Source organism: Heteronotia binoei, chromosome 3 (assembly GCF_032191835.1).
Source record: "Heteronotia binoei isolate CCM8104 ecotype False Entrance Well chromosome 3, APGP_CSIRO_Hbin_v1, whole genome shotgun sequence".
NCBI lineage: Eukaryota > Metazoa > Chordata > Lepidosauria > Squamata > Gekkonidae > Heteronotia > Heteronotia binoei.
The window spans coordinates 98,097,966-98,120,705 of NC_083225.1; the positions used below are offsets into that span (position 1 = coordinate 98,097,966).

Genomic DNA, 22,740 nt, shown 5'->3' on the forward strand with positions numbered 1-22,740 from the left:
GTCCACCAGGTAAGAGAGAGAAGTGCTCTCTGGGGGACAGTGAGTAAGATGCTCTGCGGATGCACGTGTGGATGGTAAGCACGCACAAACCAGAGTTGTAGTTGTCTCATCCGTAGCCTGGCGAAGTAAAGGACTGCTGTAGTGGCGGCCATAAGGCCCAAGAGGCGTTGGATGGTGAAAGCAGATTGAATGGGTTGCTGTTGAACGGATTTGGCAAGGTTGATGATTGTAACTGCTCGGTCTTCCGGAAGAAAGGCACGGTGTAGAGAAGTACATAGACGGGCCCCTATAAACTTGAGATCCTGGGTTGGAGTGAGGTGCGATTTGATGGTATTCACACGCAGGCCCAAGGAATTCAGAAGGGTGAGAGCTGTGTTGAGGTTGCTCTGCAGCTGATGTTGAGTTGGTGCTATGAGGAGCCAGTCGTCGATATATGGGAAGACAGGGATGTTTCGGATGCGTAGGGCAGCTGCCACTACTGCCATGCATTTGGTGAAAACCCTGGGTGCAGTGGAGAGACCGAATGGGAGGGATATGTATTGGAAATGATCGTGGCCCATGGCAAAACAAAGATACTTCCGATGTTGAGGTCGGATTGTTACATGGAAGTAAGCGTCCTGAAGATCTAGGGAAGCCATCCAGGAGTCCTTGGGGTTCAACGGCAGGATGGACTGCAGAGAGATCATTCTGAACTTCCTGTATGCGATGTGAGCGTTTAGCTTCCGAAGGTCTAGAATAGGGCGCTTGCCTCCATCCCTCTTGGGAACTAGGAAGTATCTTGAGTAGAATCCCGTCCCTCGATGTTGAGGAGGAACAGGTTCTATGGCATTTTTCTGGAGCAAGTCCAGAATTTCTTGATGGAGGAGTGAAGAAGGGGGGGGGTAGCTGTGAAGTAGTGGTGGTGAGGTGGAGAAATGAACTCGATTGCGTAACCTAGGCGCACGATGGTCCGGACCCAGGCGTCGGTGGTGATTGAGTTCTAATTTGTAAGAAATGGGGAGAGACGTGTGTGGTAAGCAGGTGGAGTTTGGAGAGAGTCAAAGAGACTGCTTGGGGGGGAGAGAGGTCTTCTTGGCCTGTTGTGACCGAGGCCTTTGTTGGAATTGAGACTTCTGCTGCACGCTCTTCCTCTTCCAGAAGTCATTCCTCTTGGGTGACCGTTGGCGTTTCTGGAACGATGGTCTCCAGGGTCTTGCACGATTGAATTGGTGTGAGAAAGGTTGGGAGACTCCCAAACGTTTAGCACGCTTACGGCCGTCATCGACCGAGGTGAGCACTTTGTCCGTGGAAGCATGGAAGAGGCCTAGACCATCGAACGGGAGGTCTTCAATTTTTTGCTTAATGTCCGGTTGCAAGTTAGTGGACCTTAGCCAAGCATGACGGCGCAGGGCAACAGATGAAGCAAAGACCCTGGATGAACAGGAAACAGCGTGGCGTATGGAGTTTATCTGTTGTTTCGAGACTCTGGTCAGTTCGGATACCAAACTTGAGGCTGTTCTTTGAGAAGTCTCAGGGAGGGAAGGAATGAGGGGTGTAAATTGGTTAGCCAAGTTGAAGATGTAGGCCAAAAAGTAGGCAAGGTAATTATTCAATTTAGAGTTTGTAGAGGCTAGGTTGAATATTTTTCTAGCCAGAGTGTCCAGTTTTCTGCCCTCTCGGTCTGGTGGTGTCGGATGTCTGGAGGGTTTGGCTTTAGTGGCTGAGTGCACAATGATAGAATTAGGTGCCGGATGAGAAGCCAGAAACTTTGCATCGGAAGCATGAACTCTATAGAGAGATTCAAAGCGCTTAGAGGTGGGAGGGACTGAGGCAGGCTTATCCCAAGCCTCACGGAGGCCCTCGAGGTGCACTGGTAGCATGGGCATTAGTGACCCCGGTGGAAAGTCTGCTTGGACCAAATCATGCACAATATCTGATACCTTAGGTGAATCCGACGGAAGAGTAATTTTTAAAGTCTCGGCCATGGTGGTGATCAAATGTAAATAGGCCTTGGACGCGTCCGATGGAGAGAGGCGGGGTTGTGGCGTCGAGTCGAAGGCTACAGAGTCAGGATGGTCTTCTGAGTCTGACGATGGTGATGATTCACCGTCGGAATGGAAGTCTTCCCCCGAAGGGGGGTGGGGCGATGGTACCGGGTCCGAAGCGGCAGTCTGAGGCTTGATGATCTCAGCACGCTGGTCGGTGGAAGGAATGTCCGGCGGAGCAACGGAAACCGTGGCGGAGGCGGTGCGTGGTTTAGTGACATCATGATGACGATGATGATCTCGGAGTCGGGTCGGCTCCGTGTGGAAAGAGGGGAAGTACTCGGGCTCCCGAATCCGATGGTGGTCACGGGGTCAAGGAGAATCACGAGGAGAATACTCGGGTTCTCGGAGTCGATCGTGGTCACGGGGTCGAGGAGAATCTCGAGGTCGATCGTGTCCGCGGGGTCGAGGAGAGTCCGTATATCAGATTCGAGGTGTAAGAACCTCACGGCCCAAATATGGGGCTGAGTCCCGGTAATAGGAGTGACGCGTTCCCTGTACAGAGGGAGAGCGAGAGGGGCGGTGGTAAGGCTGGCGTCTGGGTGAAGGAGACCGTGAGTAAGAGGAGTAGTCGTACCGTTCACGGGCGTAGTAGTCTTGGTGGTCATCATAGGTGGAAGAGGCAGACTCGCAGCGCCTACGTGGAGATCTGGAGCGGACTCGAAATGAAGGCGACTGGGATCGGATTCGATGTGAGGCAACTTGAACAGGCGAGCGAGAGCGAGCTCGGTGTGAGGAAGCCTGAGTTGCTGAATCCTTGTACAGGGGAGAAACCCCGATATCTTTGAAAGATCCGGGCCGAAGAGATGGTCTGAGGTATGTTTGAGTTGCGTCAGCAGACAGGTCGGGCTCGAGAAATTCAGAAGGAACCACGCTATGCACCGATGGCGAACGTGATTGGATCGGTATCACTTCCACTGCCGTGGATGAGTGGGGTGTTAATTGCGGCACGTCAGTGATGACATTGGAAGGCGTGGAGATGGGATCCATTATCGCCGAAGCCGAGGTCGGTATCCTAGGTTTCTTGGGAACCGAGTGCGACTCGTGGGGTCTTCTCGAAGCCGAATCAGCCGAATCGGAGTGACGAGATTTCCTGGGCGCCGAAGCCGAATCAGCCGAATCGGAGTGATGAGATTTCTTGGGCGCCGAATCCGTGGATTCGGAATGGCGCGCTTTCTTTGAAGCCTTATGGCCGGTGTCGGCGTGCTTCGAAGGTTTCTTTGCGGACTTGTGCGACTTCTGTTTCTGTGCAAGAAGTGCGTCTGAAGAAGCCGAATCTCCCGCTGGTTGTGGGGGAGGCGGCGAGCTCGACGTGGGCATAGCCCTAAGGGACCGTTCATGCAGGAAGCTCTGAAGCCTTGCTGCACGGTTCTTACGAGCCTGCTTGCCGAAGTTAGCACACTGAGGGCAGGAGTCCACTCGATGAGCTTCCCCAAGGCAAAATAGGCAATAGCTGTGGCCATCAGAAGTGGGGATTTTGGCCCCACAGCGCCTGCACTTTTTAAAGGTAACTTTCCCTTCCATACGTTCCGGACAGGGGAGGGGAGGGAGGGAAAGAAAAAAGAGGGGAAAGGAAGCGCAGAGACGGGGTTTTATTTTTTATATATTTTTGGGACGAAAAATAAGAGAGGAATAATGACGAAAGAGAAGGAATACGATACCAACGAGGAGAAGATGAGGAGAAGGATGAGCTAAGGAGGAACGCAGCGAGGTAGGTGTTGTCCGGGCGGCGGTAGGGAAGAAACTGAGTGGAATGGGCGCTTTCCCCCCGCTCCAGGCATGCGCAGTCGCTGCCTGCCCCCCAGGGCGGGAGGAAAGCGCGCCAAAAGCGCTATAGGCGAGCTATTGGAGCTCCGAGGTATGGATCCGTTGCCTGCGGCAAGACCCATGTGTGGGACTGCACAGAGACCACGAAGAAGATCAGTTCTCTCTCCTAGAAGATGAAGATATTGGATTTATATCCCGCCCTCCACTCCGAAGAGTCTCAGAGCGGCTCACAATCTCCTTTACCTTCCTCCCCCACAACAGACACCCTGTGAGGTGGGTGGGGCTGGAGAGGGCTCTCACAGCAGCTGCCCTTTCAAGGACAACCTCTGCCAGAGCTATGGCTGACCCAAGGCCATTCCAGCAGGTGCAAGTGGAGGAGTGGGGAATCAAACCCGGTTCTCCCAGATAAGAGTCCGCACACTTAACCACTACACCAAACTGGCTCTCCAAAGAGGACACATCTACATTGTGTCATGTGTATACAAATCCCAACACAATCTACCTCATCTTATCAAGTGGCTGCTGCTATATAAACTTACTGTTAACCATATATCAATTTAATCCATAAGTTCTTTTCATAGCTCCTACAATACATTCTTAAGTCTGTACTTCTGTGACCTAAGTAGCCCGATCACAGCAGATCTTGGAAGCTAATCAGGTTCAGCTATGTTTAGTATTTGGATGGGAAACTACCAAGGAAAACCAAGGTAACTGAAGAAGTGAGTACTGACTGATGAAGCTCATACCCTGCAACAAATTTTGTTAGTCTTTAAGGTGCTTCTGGGCTCTTGCTCTTTCTACTTCTAAGGAACACCAGGGTCATGATGCAGAGGCAGGCAATGGCAAGCCACTTCTAAACATCTCTTGTCTTGAAAACCCCACAGGGTTGCCGTAAGTCCACATAAGTCCACTAAAAAAAGTTATTTTTATTAATATATTTTGTTACCTGAAACAAAGAACTACAAGGAGTATCCTGCTTGTCTACACAGTTTTGATAGTCAACTTTAGAATTCAGTTGGATGCTATAATAAAAAAAATCATAAGGTTATTTATGTTGTTAAGAGTCTGAACACTTAATAAACCAAAGAACTGTGAAGCTTACTTCTATAAACCATTATCTGATTTTTTTACATCCTGAGTTTTCTGAGTTCATCTCCACAGTTGCATATAAACCACCAGTCTCTGAGGGTTACGCAAGCTAACCTCTGCAAGCAAAATCCTTTCTCCTTTGTTTAAAAAACTAGATTTGTCAGGACATGCAACTTTTTATACATGTGCTTTGATAATCTATCCCTGAAAAGTCCTTGGATACCTAAAAGCTTGCTTGCTCAACAAAGTATCAAAAGAAAACATATTTAAAAGTTTTGAATCTGATAATGATTCACAAGCAGAGCTGCATCAACTGCTTTCACTATGTAATCCAAAGAAAAAGCTTACCATGATTTTAGATTTCTGGGTGTTTAGAGATAATCCCTAATTTAGACAATATTAAGAGAAGGCTTTAAGGTAAGACCTAATGAGGAGTGAGAAAAGAGTAAGCTATCACCAGCATATAGCATTAACAGTATTTTTTGATCCACCAGGGTAGGGGCATATGACAAGTGGGGAGCTAAAAAAAGACCTAGCTCATTATATATAGATCAAACAAAAGAGGAGCCAGTAAACAACCTTGCCTAACCTCTATATTTGTGGGGATTTCTTGTGTTAGCTGACCTAAAATTTCCATTCAAACCTGGGCCATGAAATTAGAATATAATTGTTGGATCAGCCATAATAACCTTTTGAGGTTTTTTCTAATTTTTTCCAAATTGCTCTCTTGAGCTTGAGTCATAAATTTGTTTTATCCATTGAAACTGCAAAGAGGGTTCTCCAGGATTTGGGAAGTCAAGAGGCCTCAATTTTTTTTTGGGGGGGGGGACATTTTTTGGGGGGATGGAAGGCTAGTAAGTGGCCTCACCCCCTTAGCCTTCCATCCCACAATCACACTTCCAGCACCCCCACACACACCCTTCCATTCCCTTCCGGTCTCATTGCTGCCTCCTCTCCCCCTCCCTTCCCTGCCACTCAAATCATGTGCTGGAGGGGTGGCTGAGGCAGCCTCTGGCATGATTCCCTTCCCTTTGTTCCCTGCCAGTCTCGTGTTGCCTCCTCCCTCCCTCCCTCAAATTGAGTACTGGAGGGGTGGCTATGACAGCCTCTGGTGCGATTCCCTTCCCTTTTGCTACCCCCCTCTTGTGCATGACTGGAATCGCAAGGAAGGGAGGATGGCAGGTGGTGACTGCAGCCCTCAAGCAGCTGCTTTCCCTGCTGCCCCTCTACCCACAATTCCAATTACATACAGGAGGGGCGGCAGAAGCAAGTGCCAGCCTCTCACACCATTTAAAGACCCCGCTGATCAGCTAATCAGCAAGCCCTTTAAATTACACCAGAGGCCAGCTCACTTGCCCCTCCAATGCACTAAAGTCAGGCAGCTGTGCCCCATGAGGCCCCCTTGTGGTTGTGGGCCTGGGCTTCCCTGTTTTACCAGTTTCCCCCCCCACCAATTATGATAAAACCAAACTATAGACTTCCGGGGACTGGCTTTTATGAAAGCCAGCTTGCTCAATTCCTAGAGTGTTAAGATGAAAAGATGTTTACAGGAATGAAACATAGTTTCCCTACTACAGATAATAGGTTTATGTCAATCTCAGTGGCTCTGAAAAGCTGTTTTTCTTGAATATTGGAACAACAATGACCCTCCTCCAAGAATCAGACATAAGAAGGAAGGAAGGAGATAAAATAAAGCTAAAGAACTGCTAGAAATGCCTTGCCACTCCCAACATACTTAAACCTAATAGGGAGTTGTAAACAAAAAACAATCACCCACAAAGGCAGTTCAAATAAAATGGGGGGGAGGATGAAAAGAGCATCTAAAATATAACAGTAGGGAAAAAGATAACAGGAGGAAATAGAAACCAAAGCTTAGAGAATAAAACACCTAGAAGAAGAGCATAAACTAAAAGTGTCAGTCAGACTAGCCAAGTTTACCTTATCTTTTCAGAATCACTTATTCTGCTCCTTGTTCTTCCTGTATTTTCACTGGGTCCTTCATCAAAAAAACATAATAGTGAACCTGGTTAATTGGTTAAAAAATATACATACATAAATAACAAAGCAGCTAGCTACATCACTTTCACATTTAAGTATTTCAAGGAACAGTAAGAAATTATACACCGATTCATTAAAACAGGCTGGAAACACAAGGATTGAACAAATGTAGTACACCACGTTCACAAAAAACTAGGTGCTGACACCTGACATTTTTTCTTTAGTACTGCACAAAGTTGCCTTACAAAAGTCTGAATCTGAACTATACATTTTTCACTGCTCTCAAAAGAATTCCTATTTCTCTATTATAGTTTCAGTGTGAGCATAATTCCCCTGCCAATATATCTGAAATTAGTTTTTCATTTCAAAAAAGGAACTATTTCACCTATTCTCTCCAACATCCAACCTTATAGTTTTAACCCTATAGCACTATAAAGGCACCCAGGTTTTAACTATCCTTAAAACATTGGCTGTTGTAAATTTTCTGGGCTGTGTGACCTTTGTCTTGGCATTGTGAGACCTGACGTTTCCCCAGCAAGTGTGACTGACATCCTCAGAGGTGTAACCCAGAAAACTGGAGTTCTCTCTGGGTCAAATTCAGAGGAAGTTGGTAGGCAGATAATTTATATCTACTCAGGGAGGTGGGGTAGGGATGAGTCATTATCTTGTGGGAACTTCCTGAGTTGTGACATGCTAATGGAGAAAAGGTATTCAAAGTATTTATTGTTGTAGCCATAGGCCATAATGGAGGAGCTTACCTGAGGGGGTTCTTTTGTATATGGGTTGGCTACTAAAATTCTAGTCTTATCTGTAGTTCTGTTGTAAGTTGTAGGGACTTTGTATGTCCTTAAAACATACAAAAATTGTCAAATTATCTCTGCTGCCAACAAAGATGAAACAAAAAGGATCTTATAGTCAAATAAACAAGTATAAAGGGAAAACAATTAAGAAAGTTAAACAGAAAAATAAAAACACTATCTCCTAACAGAATCTTGATTTTGCTGGGTCACTATAGTTTATGCCAGGACTTCATACTAACCTGCCTCAAGTTAATAAAAATGACAACTACTACTATTACTATTGTTATGAATGGTCACAGTCAGTACTGGTCCCATGCTTTTTAACTTGTTCATTAATGATTTGGAGTTCGGAGTAAGCAGTGAAGTGGCTAACTTTGGGGATGACATTAAATTGTTCAGGGTGGTGAAAACCAGAGAGGATTGTGAGGCACTCCGAAGGGATCTGTTGAGACTGGGTGAGTGGACGTCAATGTGGCAGATAAGGTTTAACGTGGTCAAGTGCAAAGTAATGCACAATGGGGTCAAAAATCCAAGCTACAAATACAAGTTGATGGGGTGTGAACTGGCAGAGACTGACCAAGAGAGAGATCTTTAGGGTCATGGTAGATAAAAACAGGTTGCCTGTAACTGATGATCTTCGAGTGGTCATCTGTGCATTCACACTCATCCCAGATCAGTAACTCCAAAGTCCAGGATTTTTCACTGCCCGAACCTGGTAGACATGCGCGACAGCCCCAGTGCGCACGTCCACCCGGTGGGTGCGAATATCCCACCAGTTCCTTCCCGCCACCACCTATCAAAAGTACTATGACCGGCAGCAGAGGGAAAGGAGGGCAGGTAGTGTGAATGCACAGATGACCACTCAAAGATCATCAGTTACAGGTAGGAAACCTGTTTATCTTCTTCACGGTCTCTGTGCTTCACATTCATGGGAGATTAGCAAGCTAAGCTTACCAGGAAGAGGGAGCCGGCAATTATGCAGAAGTAGTGGCATAAAGGACCAGGGTACCTAGCTGTGCTCTGCGACGCTTCCAGACATCCAGAGCATAATGTCGCATGAAGACATGAGGAGATGCCCAGGTTGCAGCCAAACAGATGTTCGACAAGGAAACACCCTTCAGAAACCCTGTGGATGTAGTCATAGCCCTAGTGGAAGGCGCACGGAGCGGCCCTGGCAAGGGACGCTTAGCCAACAGGTAGCAGAGTTTAATGGCTTCCGTGATCGCACTTCCTATTGTTTGCCGTGGCAAAGACATCTATTCTGGGATGACCCCACTACTGAAACAGAGGTTCGAGGTATCTCCAGTTCATCTCCCATTCGTGATGCGAGACGTCTCCCCTGCTCAGGGAGTCCGCTTGAACATTGAGCTCCTCGGGCAGGTGGGTGGCTACAATGAAGGTCTGAGAAGCTATGCAGGTCTTCCAAAACTGCATTGCCAACGCACACAGCCTTCTGAACACATTCCCCCCTTGATGATTTATATAACTGACAGCTGTCGTGTTGTCCATCATCACAGCTACAGTCTGACCATAGATTAGTGGTAGAACCGACCGCAAAGCCAGATGGACTGCCATGAGCTCTAAGAAATTGATATGATGGCGAGCCATTGGCGGGGGCATCTGGTATTGAAAATGGTACGGCCCAATGGCAAACCGAAGAAACCTCCTGTGACTGCGCAGGATGCTGATGTGGAAATAGGCATCCTTCAAGTCCAGGGTAGCCATCCAATCTCCCTTGTTGATGAGTGAAAGGATGCTTTGTAAAGTCAGCATACTGAACTTCTGATAAGTAATGAATTTGTTCAGGCCTCTCAGACCCATGATCGGACGAAGACCACTGTCCCACTTGGGAACTGTTAAGTACCTGGAGTAGAACCCAACCTTTGAGCTGATCGGGAACAGGTTCTATTGCTCGGTTGCTGAGCAGATTTTGAACTTTCTCCAGTAAAATTGCTGTAGGGTGTGTGATCACCAATCTGGGATAAGAAGGGGGCTGAACAAATTCTATCGCGTAACACTTCTGTATGATGGACAAGACCCACTTGTTGGTGGTGATCTGCCGCCATGCTTGCAGAAATCTGTAGAGGCGGGTGGGCCCAGAGGAGGGGGGGAAGAAGTGTTGATGCGCCAGTGTTTAGTGAGGGTGATCTTTAGTGACGCAAAGAATGAAGGCTTGCACACAGCAGTGGTAAAACTACTATATACAATTTATTTACACCTCCACTCTCCAAACCAACAGAATGCTCCGCTGCAACACCACCATACATAACCCACACATAGTAAAGTGACTCTGTACATTTATACAATTCATCTCCCCAGGTGACCAATCAGCTTGCTGCTGAGTCATGCTGACATTGTACAGGCTGATGCAATCTGGAAAGCAACCACCTCCTGTCACCTAGATGATCTATCTGACAGATCAGTTACTTTCACTTTCCCAGCATGTGCTTAGAAACTGCATTGTCTTTCCATAATACTGACACCCCTCCTCAGGTTCGTATAGCACAGAGCTGTAACATATCTTGTCATTGCACATTACACATGTTTCACAGTAACATTAATACACAGTTTACATTTACATATTACTCTTACATTTTTCATTGCTTTCAGATGTACAATCATTACCATTCATATTATTACTTCCTTTTATTATACTGCCTCAGTGACTCTGTGTTAGCACACATATTTAGTTCTGCACTTTATTTTTGTTCCAGTAGTTGCATTCTTATCAGTTTCGCAGTTTACTTACTTAGCCTCCCCCGGCTCATCCTTTTTTCTCCTCTGGCCACTCCATGGGAGCACATACTGTATAGTTTATAGTATAGAAGCACACTCTTTTTTCCAGCTTTGAGCTTACCAGCACTCATGTCATTCTTTGTTGCTTATACATTAGTTTGACACTCTGAGTTTATTTATTGCAGTTACTTCCCTTAGTTATCAGTCAGACATTACTCTTCTCCATAGTCCAAATCTAACACACTATTATAGCATCTGGACTCTATACTGAGCACATTATTAACATCAGTGTCATAACCATACCGTTTAGGTGGTATTCCTTTGTTTTCTCTGGCAGACACTCTGACCTCAGGCGTTTTGCATCTTACATCTTCAGAGCTTTCCTCCTTTATACTGTCTGAACTGCCAGCAATCTCCTCTCTCTGTCTCAGTGAGGGAGCTTCTCTGTTTGCATCATTTTGCCCCTCCTCACTATGCAGAGATAGCTGTAATTCAACACTCTTAGGCATTTCATTGGCATGAATTCTATTCCAGCTTTCATCTTCACAGAAGGAAGCTGCTCTACTCCATCTTATCATATCATTTGAGTCCACAAACCGATATGCTTTCATGCCATTCTGATAGCCTACAAATAATAGCTTTCTGGCTCTGGCTCCCCCTTTCCTCCTCTAGAGGAATATTAACCCATGCCTTAGACCCAAAGATTCTAAGGTAGTCAAGGTTTGTCTTTTTTCCATACAGAACTCTGTATGGTATATCATCCAGAGCCTGAGTCTATAATCTTTTAGTAATAAAACATGCTGTTTTCAATGCTTCACCCCAATATGCCAATTTGAATGCACTGTCTGCCAGTATGGCGTGACACATGGTCTATAGAGTGCCTCCTTTTCGCTCCGCGATGCCATTCTCGGCTGGAGAGGAGACGTTTGCAACTCGGTGATTAATGCCTTCCTCTCTTAGCCAAGCCTCAAATTACTTGCCAATAAATTCACCTCCCATATCACTTTGGAGAGCTGCTATTTTGCAGTTTAACTGCCTTTGTACTCTCTTTGCCCAGTACCGGAAGTTTGAAAGCACATCACATTTTTCCTTAATTGCATACACCCACGCAAAATGACTGTAGTCATCCACTATAATTAATCCGTATCTATTCTTTGATACACTGGGTGCATACGGCCCTACTACATCTGCATGCACTAATTGAAGTGGTCTCACTGACACCCGGTCACTCTTTTTAGCTACTGGGAATGCCTTGGACTTTGCCTCTTTACATATATTGCAGTCTAGGAATACATTACATGCATCAACCTTTTCCCCTTGCAATATGGCAAGTGTCTTATTGATGGTATTATAGCTTGCATGACCCAGACGTCTGTGCAACCTATGAATGCACCTACTGTGGGGTTGCTTATTATATACTGTCTGTGCTCTCCCCACCGTCTGGTCTAATACATATACACTTTCCTTCAATACACCCTTTGCCAACAGTTTACCTGCTTTCAGTGTCTTACAGCTATTAACATCAAAGGATACTGTGAAACCAGCTGCTGCTAAGGCAGAGACGCTTAAAAAGCTTGTCTCCAAAGCTGGCACACATAGCACATTAGCAAAAGTATGCTTTAATCCTGGAAAATGCACTGTGCCTTGGCAAAGCACGTCAGCCTCCCGGCCGTCTGCTAGACTTACAGTTTTTAGACTTGCCGGCTTAGTGTCCTGCAACAGTTCCTCCTTGCAGCAAAACATCTGCGTTGCTCCAGAGTCTATAATCCACGGCACACTCTGTAGCCCTGAGCCAGTTCTCACCAGAGTTGCTTGCTGCGTCCTTGAAGACTGCTGCTGGCCTCTCCTTTGCTGGGGACAACTCCTCCGTAAATGCCAGGCCAGCCCGAAGATATAACATTTTTTCTTTTTAACTTGAAAGCTCTCTCCTCCGGCTCTGCCTGCCAGCTGGAAACGACTCCTCCAGGCTTCTGCTTACACTCCACCGGCTTCTCCCTCCGGTCGCGGTCAGCCTGCTCTTTGCATTCCAGCTGCCTCTGGTCTTCAGCCAGGAGCTTTCCCGTTATGTACGGCAAAGTCAGTCTATCTCCATCCTGGCCCTCAAATGCCATTAAGAGCGTGTCAAAAAAAAAAAAAAAGAGCGTGTCAAATCTCTCATGAAGAGAGCTGAGGATTAGGTAGACCTTCTCATCAGGCATAGCTTTCCCCCGCTGCTCTAACTCCTGAAAACACACAGACATGCCATCGAGGTGGTTCCTCATCGACTCCCCGGCCAGCATTCGTTTCCTGTACAGCTTCCGAGTTAGAGATATCAGCGAGCCTGCTGATTTCTGCATATACACAGCCTTGAGGGCTTCCCAAGCCTCCTTCGCGTTCTGGTGCCCTTGAACCTGCACCAGCTGGTCGTCAGGCACACTCAAAATGATTGTGGCAAGAGCCTTCTGGTCCTGGACGGTCTCTACCGGTGTGGGATCCTCAGGAGGAGCAGACACACAGTCCCACAGCCCCTCTCGCTTCAGGAAATGCTCGAGCCTCAACGACCAAACATTATAGTTGGTAGTAGTTAGTTTATCCACCAGGACAGTAGCTGTTGCTGTAGCCATCCTGCTCAGCCTCCGACGTTCAGCCACTGCTGGTCCTCTCCTTCAAGACAGCTTCTGGAGCACCTCAGCGTCCGTCTTCACCACCTCTCTCAAAACTTACAGGCGCAGCGGAAGCGTGCTAGGCCTATAACCCTGTTGATGCGCCAGTGTTTAGTGAGGGTGGTCTTTAGTGATGCCAAGAATGAAGGCTTGCACACAGCAGTGGTAAAACTACTATATACAACTTATTTACACTTCCACTCTCCAAACCGACAGAATGCTCCGCTGCAACACCACCATACATAACCTACACATAGTAAAGTGACTCTGTACATTTATACAATTCATCTCCTCAGGTGACCAATCAGCTTGCTGCTGAGTCATGCTGACATTGTCCAGGCTGATGCAATCTGGAAAGCAACCACCTCCTGTCACCTAGATGATCTATCTGACAGATCAGTTACTTCCACTTTCCCAGCATGTGCTTAGAAACTGCATTGTCTTTCCATAATACTGACAAGAAAGGGGGATGCCAAAGTCAAAGTCCCTGCTTGGGATTCCTGCCAGTCTTAGACTTTCCCATGTGAGAGGAAAAAGAAGAAAACTAGGTTTTCCCTTCTGCAGCGAAGGAACTCTTGGCCTCATACTGTCCCGTACGTGGCTTCCATGAACTCTCAGGGGATTTGGTGTGGTAGGGCTTCTTAGGCCATTGCTTGGACCATGGACAAGACTTGCCAGGGCGAGAGGAAGATGAAGGTACTCCCAGAATACAAGACGTCTTAATGCTCTTGTCCATTTCTTGTACGACCGCATCCGTAGTAAAGCTGAAGAGGCCCTCACCTTCAAAAGGGAGATCCTTGACCCAGGATCTTGTGTCGAACTGGAGAGCAGTGAACCGAAGCCAAGAATGACGATGCAACATAATGGCTGAGGTAAGCATATTAGCTGCAGTGTCCACCATATGTTTTGAAGCCTGCAGCTGTTGTTTTGCCAGGAGCATTCCCTCCCTCTGGGCCTTTCTGGCCAAAGTGCACTCATCCTCAGGCAGAGAAGCTAGAAGTGGTGAGAGCTGTTCCCAGAGGGAATACTGGTATCTCACCAGGCAAGCAGAATAATTAGAAATTTTAATACCAAGAGTGCCCACATCTTCGGTGTCAAGCAATCCCTCAGCTGTGAAACTTCTAAGTCCAATGCCGAGCTAGGATCGCCGCCCTCCTTTGAGTCTCCCGACTGTTCTATAGGGTCAACCTCCTGGTCGGAGCCGGAAAGGGAGGTCTGCAGAATATCTGTCGGACCTGAGGGGCTCTTCGGTCGAATCGGTGAAGCGAGGATTTTCTCCAGAGGCTCCCCCGAAACAATCGCCGGGTCCTTTGGTGGTGGAGAAGGGGTCTGCCTGTCTTGGCACCTCTTTTTCTCCTTATGCTTCCTGGGCTCAGCAGAACGAGAGTCCCAGGCCCTTTGGCCTTCTTGGCCGGGGTCGATGGTTCCGACTTGGATGTCGGGCCCACACGCTTGTGGGGGCGGTCGGCTCCGTGGAATGACAAGACCGGAACTGATATCGATGCCGGGGTAGCCATCAAAGTGCTGGTCGACGCTGATGTCGACATCTGCAGTGCAAGAACTGACTTTACCAGTGTCACCGAAAGTCTTGCCACTCGGTTTTTCCTTGTCTGCTTGGAAAATTTCAAGCAGTGATGACAGGATTCCACCCAATGACCTTCCCCAAGGCACAGCAGACAAAGAGAATTATTAGGGTTTGTAGAATCTTTCGGAATCAAGTGCCGTGTTCTACTGGAGAAAGTTTTCCTTCCAGATGTTTCGTTCTCAGCTGCGGAGAACATCCTCAGTGGCGTTGCAGCCGGAGCAGGCGCTCAGACCTTCTTGGCTGCTGTGCATTGAGTGGAGCCAGGGCTGCTGGAGAGCTGCTATTTCTAGGCTGGAGGGGGTGTGATGAAAGGGCAATTGGTTTGTGGATGTGCCCATTGTTTGGTGGGGCTTCCTGGAAGGGTAGTGATAAGGAAACTGGCTGTTGAATGTGACCATTGTTCTGTGTTAATTGCTGGGAGGGTTGGAAGGGGTTTGAAGATAAGGAAGATGGTTGTTGACTGTGCTGATTGTTCTGTGGAATTTGCTGGTTGTTCTGAGACTTTCTGCAATGTAGGGTGTTTTGCAGAGCTGGGTACCAAGATTGGTGGATGAAAATGCCTTCTTCCTTTCTATTAAAATTGTGCTGGTGATTGTAAATCTCAATAGCTTCTCTGTTCAGGCGGGTATGATAATGTGAGACCGTAGAAAGGACTTCAGTTCTTTCAAAGTGGATGACGTGGTCTCCTTCTTGAAGTGCATGTTCAGCTACAGCTGATTTTTCTGGCTGAAACAAGCGACAGTGTCTCTTGTGTTCGGTGAGATGGGTGTTGATACTGCATTGGGTAGTGCCAATGTAGACTGCACCACAGGAGCAGGGTATTTTGTAGACTCCAGGGGTTGAAAGTGGATCTCTCATATCTTTGGCCGAGCGCAGCATGTGGCGGATCTGTTGTGTGGGCTTGAAGACTGTGTCAACATTATGGCATTTGAGAATTTTGCCAATGCGGTCGGTGACAGATTTTATGTAGGGCAGGAAGGCTGTACCCACATTTGTGTGTGGCTCGGGATTTGGTGTGAATGGTCTCCTGGGATGGAGGGCTCTTCTAATTTCTTGTTGGGAGTATCCATTGGCCTGCAATGACTGTTTGAGGTGGTGTAGTTCCTGTTGGAGTTGGCTTGGTTCACAGATGCGTGATGCACGGTGAATGAGGGTTTTTACCACTGTACGTTTTTGGCGAGGATGATGATTGGAATTCTTATTTAGATAGCTCTGTGAGAGCTATGGCTGACCCAAGGCCATTCCAGCGGGGAGCGGTGGGCTCCCTCTTGGGTATCCTGCCCCCCCAGGGAAAGTGTATGCGCAATACATAGCCTCTCCTTTCCTGGTGCAGTGAACGCCGCGTGGTCACTGTCCGGCTATGCCTGGCAGATGGTCACTGCAATGGCCTCTCCTGCATTACTGCATCCGTGGCAACACCTTCCCGCTGGACCCCCCGTTTCTCACAGAGTTTGCCACGTCATGGTGCGACCGAATGTCAGGCAGTATAACCAGATGGGCAGGCTGGGCTCACCAACCTCGCCAGCCAAGAGAAGGAAAACTCTAACATCAAACCCAGGCAGATAGAGCTTGTTAATGTAACACCTACCACCTGGAGGACTCGCTGCCGGCGTCCCGGCTTACTGGGCCATGGCAGATGACCCCAAGGTGAAAGGGTGGAGCCAGTACCGCGCACACTGTGCTTCACCTAAAAATTCCTCTGCGCAGGCCTGAAGGGCATATCCACATCCGCAACCCACAACACACCAAGTCCTGCAACGATGGGCAAGGGGCGAAACGGCAGGTGGAAGGTGCCACTGGAAGCCGCAGTCCCGATCCTGCATGTAGGCGGTTCAGGGTATTGGTCGCCTGATGCTAACCCGGAGACGAAAGCATTTTTCGGCAGCACCCTGAACGACCAAGCAGCCTTATCTAGGGACAGCACTGCTTGCTCCACACGGAGAGGGGCCTAGAAAAGGTGGCCTAAACAAAGCTCGTCTCCCCCACCCCAGTTGGCTAGCTGCGGTCAACAGGCATCCTTACTTGTGGTCAAAAAATAACAACAAAGAAAAGTCATGCACCTGCCTCACAAAGTGTGCAAAGGCTAAAGCTTGCGTGTTGGAACATCAGAACCATGCTTGACACAGTAGACAGTGGTCACCCTGAACAACGCTCTGCTCTAGTTGCCCACGAACTTCTCAGGTAGAATATTGACATAGCAGCTCTCAGTGAGGTCCGTTTCCCTGAGGAAGGTAGTCTTCAAGAACACGGTGCTGGCTATACCCTCTACTGGTCGGGTAAGTCAAAGGCTGAGAGCCGCCTTTCTGGCGTTGGCTTCATGGTCAGGAACTCCATTGCCTCCAAACTCGAAAACCTGCCAACAGGTCACTCAGATCGCATCATGTCCATGCGCCTCCCACTTCAAAACAAGCAGCATGCAACACTCTTCAGTTTGTATGCCCCAACCCTTCAAGCAGATCCTGCAGAAAAGAACAAGTTCTATGCTGATCTACGCAACCTCGTACGGAAGACCCCTACAGAGGACAAGGTGATCATCCTTGGCGACTTCAATGCCAGAGTAGGTAAAGACTCGGAAGCCTGGAAAAGAGTACTTGGCAAACACGGCATTGGCAACTGCAATGATAACGGGCGCCTCCTGCTAGAATTCTGCACGGAGCACCAGCTCACCATCACCAACACTATCTTTCAGCAGAAGAACAGCCTGAAGACAACCTGGATGCACCCACGGTCCAAGCACTGGCACCTTATCGACTACATTCTGGTGCGCCAGAGAGACCTTCGAGATGTCTTACACACCCGAGTAATGCCCAGTGCGGAATGTCATACGGATCATCGTCTTGTACGCTGCAATCTCCGTCTTCACTTTAAACCCACACCCAGGAGAGGAGGTATCCCTCGGAGGAAGCTTCAGGTTGGCAGCCTTCAGTCAGCCGAAGTTAAAGCTACCTTCCAGGCAAAACTCCAGTCCAGAATTGAGGACCCCAGTTGCCCCACAGATCCTTCTCCAGAAGCACTCTGGGAACATCTAAAAACTACCATCCTGTTGATCTCTGAAGAAGTCCTCGGGTTCTCCACAAGGAAAAACAAGGACTGGTTTGACGAGAACAATCAAGAGATCCAAGAATTACTAGCGAAAAAGAGATCTGCCTACCAAGGACATCTTGCTCAGCCCTCCTGTCCCGGGAAAAAAGCAATCTTTCGCACTGCATGTAGCAACCTCCAGCGCAAGCTTCGAGACATTCAGAACGAGTGGTGGACCAAGCTTGCAGAGAGAACCCAGCTGTGTGCAGACACTGGTGATTTAAGAGGGTTCTAGGAAGCCCTGAAGGCAGTATATGGCCCATCATATCAGGCTCAGAGTCCCTTGCGTAGTGCAGACGGCCAAGTGCTCCTCACAGACAAGGCATCCATACTGAACCGGTGGTCGGAGTATTTTCAGGTTCTCTTCAGTGCCAACCACATAGTTCAAGATTCAGCAATCCACCTCACCCCACTTCAACCAGTGAAAACAGTTGGATGAGATCCCCACCCTAGAAGAGACTGTTAAAGCCATCAAGCAACTGAAAAGTGGCAAGGCAGCGGGAGTTGATGGAATCCCACCAGAGATCTGGAAGCATGGGGGCACAGTACTACATAGCACACTTCACAAAGTACTTGTCACCTGCTGGGAACAAGGCAAACTACCACAGGACTTTCGCGATGCAATCATCATCACTCTACACAAGAACAAAAGGGAAAAGTCAGACTGCTCCAACTACCGGGGGATAACCCTGCTCTCCATCGCAGGCAAAATCCTTGCCAGAATACTCCTGAACAGACTGGTGCCCAACATTGCAGAAGAACTCCTCCCAGAGAGCCAGTGCGGCTTCAGAGCTAACAGGAGCACCACCGACATGGTATTTGTTCTCAGGCAGCTCCAAGAGAAACGCAGGGAACAGAACAAAGGTCTATATGTGACTTTTGTCGACCTTACCAAAGCTTTCGATACCGTTAGCAGGAAAGGCCTGTGGCAAATCTTGGAACGTTTAGGATGTCCACCAAGGTTCCTCAGCATGATCATCCAGCTACATGAAGACCAGCGAGGCCAAGTCAAACACTGCAACGACCTCTCGGAGCCCTTCCCAATAGGCACAGGTGTAAAGCAAGGCTGCGTTCTCGCTCCAACTCTCTTTACGATCTTCTTTAGCATGATGCTTCAAAGAGCCGCAGTAGATCTAGATGATGACGATGGTGTCTACATCTGCTATCGCACTGATGGCAGCCTGTTCAACCTGAGGCGACTAAATTCCAAGACAATGGAAAAACTTATCCGAGAGCTACTGTTTGCTGATGATGCTGCACTCGTCTCCCACTCGGTATCAGCTATGCAGCATATGACGTCCTGCTTTGCAGAGGCTGCCAAGCTATTCGGCTTAGAAGTTAGTCTGAAGAAGACAGAAGTTCTCCACCAGCCTGCACCCCAGGAAGATTATCACCCTCCCTGCATCACTGTGGGTGAATCAGTTCTGAAGACAGTCCAGCAGTTCAGCTACCTGGGGTGCATCATTTCCTCAGATGCCAAGATCGACAAGGAGATTGACAACAGGCTGGCAAAGGCAAACCGTGCATTTGGCCGACTGCACAAAAGAGTGTGGAGCAACAAGCATCTGAAAAAAGGCACAAAGATGAATGTTTACAAAGCGGTTGTGATGACAACCCTCATCTACAACTCCGAATCCTGGGTTTTATACCGTCATCACCTGCGACTCCTTGAGCGTTTTCATCAGCGCTGCCTTCGCACCATCCTCAACATCCACTGGAGTGACTTTGTGACCAACACTGAAGTCCTCAAAAGGGCGGAGGTTACAAGCATCGAAGCACTGCTGTTGAAGATGCAGCTGCGCTGGGCAGGGCATATCTCCAGGATGGAAAACCACTGCCTTCCCAAGATTGCTCTGTATGGCGAACTTTCCACCGGCCATCGAAATAGAGGGGCACCAAAGAAGAGGTACAAGGACTCCTTGAAGAAATCCCTTGGCACCTGTCGCATCAACCATCACCAGTGGTCTGACCTAGCCTCAGATCGCAAAGCATGGAGGCACACCATCCACCAGGCTGTCTCTTCCTTTGAGAACGCACGCATAGCTGGTCTTTAGGACAAAAGGAGATTGAGGAAGAATCACACTACTACAGCACCAACTCCAAATCAGACTTTTCCCTGCAGCCACTGTGGCCAGATCTGCCTGTCCCGCATTGGTCTTGTCAGCCACCAGCGAGCCTGCAGCAGACGTGGACTACTGCACCCTTCTTAAACCTTCGTTCCCGAAGTCAAGCCGAGAGAGAGAGAAGTGGAGGAGTGGGGAATCAAACCCGGTTCTCCCAGAGTCTGCACACATAACCACTACACCAAACTACTTTATCCTTGTTTAAAACAAAGTACTCAGTAGTGCATTTGTCATTAAATAAATGGTGCTCATCTGCAAGTTTTTGTTTCTTTGATTCCTTTTGCAGACATCTTACAGAATTTTTATCAGAGCAGCAGTTGCAAAGTTTCACCATAATCCTTAAATAAATAAAATATGAAAAGTATAGTTTTAGGGACCTAACTCTTTCCTTTCCCAGCAAATCCATCCCACTCTAGCTGCTATTAGCTGGGGATTTTCATTTTGGCCATGGCAAAGGAGAGAAGCCATCCTTGCCTCTCTATCCATTGCAATTCTCAGGAGTAGTGGGCCATATTCACAGGCCAGGAACAATTTTTTTTAGAAATGGGTTATGAATCTGACCTACCAAATGGCAGAATTGCAATCCTAAGTACATTTAATACCCTGGGATTTATTTCTTAATAAACACACTGCCTTGAAGTTTAATTCAGAACATGCTAATACTTTAAAAACTGAGGACCCTCCAAAAAAGGGAGAGACCGAATGAAACTGCAGCCTCCTACTTTGAACAGAGGATATGCCATTAAGTTGGTTTAAAATTATAAGCTGTATGCACACTGCCTGTCATCAGCCAAGCCTCAATCATGAGAAGCAAAATGGCAGCCGAGGCGTGTGTGTGTGGAACTTGGCTGGAGGAAGATGTGGGAAGGAGGTTCCCATAAGCTTCCCTGCTAAGAAAGTACTCCTTCCCTCTCAACCAAAGGGGCCATTCACCATCTCCTGCAGTCACAGAAGGATGAAAAGACTCCTAAGGTGGAGTGGGTGGGGGAAGAGAGGCAAAAGCAAACAAGACAAGAAGAGCAACCAGCTCTTGTTGAGGAAGGAATAATGCTCTTGCCTGCATCAACAACCTTTCAAGTAACCTTGGAAGGCACTTAAGAGGAGCCTTGATGGGTGGGGCCGGCCCTTTTATTGTTCTTTTCCCACCTATTCTCCAAGAGTAGGCCAGACATCACCTGTACCCATTTACACACCTGCTTTATCTTCCTTACATACATATATAGCCTTCAACATGGTAATGTATGGAAAGGGGGAGTAAAAAAGCTGAGTGGTAAAGGTACCTGAATGGCCAAAATGTTAGTATGAAGGTAAGCCCAAGAGGGGGCTGACAGAAGGAACCATGAAGACCAGAAGAAACAATGTTGTGCTTTTTGCAAGAAAGGGCCAAGAAGAAAAGGAGCAGATAGTGCCTCTTGAGGTGGGAGGAACAGTGTGGGTCTGAGGACAAATGCCTTGATAGCAGCAAACCAGCAGGTTGGAGGGATGCACAGAAAGAGCTTGGGGGCCGCATGCTGCCTGTGGACCTCAGGTTGGGGACCCCTGCTTTAAATGCCATATTGCCACTGAGGTGCAACTTGCATGTGAACTCAAAAGGCATTTAAAGGAAACCTTTTAAATGACTTTTGCAAATCGTGCCGCATCATGAATTACAAACCTCAAACCAGTTCGTTAAACAGAAAGGTCTGGGGAGGTTCATGGTTTGTAAGACACCATCAGGGCTTTTTTTGTAGCAGAAACACCTTTGCATATTAGGCCACACACCCCTGCCATAGCCAATCATCCTGGAGCTTACAGTAGGCCCTGTAATAAGCTCTTGGAGGATTGGCTACATCAGGGGTGTGTGGTCTAATACGCTGCAAGGAGTTTGTGCTACAAAAAAGCCCTGGACACCATGAACCTTCACAAATCTCCATTTTCCTGGTTCATGCCCATCCCTACCAGTGAATCATTTAAGCAAAAAGACCCACAAACAGTTATATTTGAGTGCCCTGACCAGTACTACAGCTTATTTTTTAAAAAAAATAGAAATATATGTCAGCATTCTAAAATCTATCAACTACACCCAACATTCCAATCTATTTCTGGATGCCCATCAGTATTAAAATACATGACCCAGTTATCTTTATTAACTTACCTAAATCTGGAAACCAGTCATTGTGTTCTTTTTTTTGTGCATCAAGAGCCGCCTGTTAAAAGATAAAATTTAAATTAGTCACTAGGCCAAAAAATTTTTTTTACCCAGAATTTTATTTAACTTAAGAAATTCACATTTTAAAAATATTTTTATAGACAGAGAATATTAGACATTTCAAGGTGATACTTTCTGCTGTTTTTAATGTTGGGATTTACATTTAACAATTTTATGTTGCTTTATGTTTTAACATGTATTACTTTGTAAGTTATTACAAGCAAGAATCCTTGCATTGACCAATGAATTACAGTTGCAGTTTACAGATAAAAGAAACTGTATTCCCAGCACTCGGTTGTATCCTACCTCCATGCACAGACTATGATAATATCTGTCAGCGTATCTATTGTTGGGCCAACTTAAGGGGCTCCTGTGCACCACTGCTTACTTCCCTCAATTGTGAGAACTGTCCATTCCTACTCTTTGCTTCCTGACATTTAACCAATTCTTAATCCATAGCAGAACCCATCCTCTTATCCCATGACTCCAGTATTTACTTGGGAGTCTTTTGTGAGATACCTTATCAAAAACCCTTTGAAAGTTCAAGTGCACAATGTCTAGTGGGTCAGTATTATCTGCATGCTTGTTCACTTTCTCAAAGAATTCCAAAAGGTTGGCAAGGCAGGATTTTCCACTGCAGAAGCCATGCTGGTTTTCTCTTAGCATGGTTTGTTCCACTATGCATCTTACTTCTATCTTTGATTACA

At 47.3% G+C, this 22,740-nt stretch overlaps 1 protein-coding gene across 1 annotated transcript in view; it reads right to left on the reverse strand.

The window, feature by feature from the left end:
- The window catches only part of TTC3 (tetratricopeptide repeat domain 3), a 196,659-nt gene that overhangs the window by 111,851 nt on the left and 62,068 nt on the right, over positions 1-22,740 (reverse strand). Inside the window, exons 15-17 of the mRNA XM_060234268.1 lie at positions 21,980-22,031; positions 6,819-6,876; positions 4,738-4,813 (exon numbers count right to left, since the gene is read on the reverse strand). Of these exons, the coding sequence (XP_060090251.1) occupies positions 4,738-4,813; positions 6,819-6,876; positions 21,980-22,031 (186 nt within the window). The remainder of the gene's footprint in view (positions 1-4,737; positions 4,814-6,818; positions 6,877-21,979; positions 22,032-22,740) is intronic.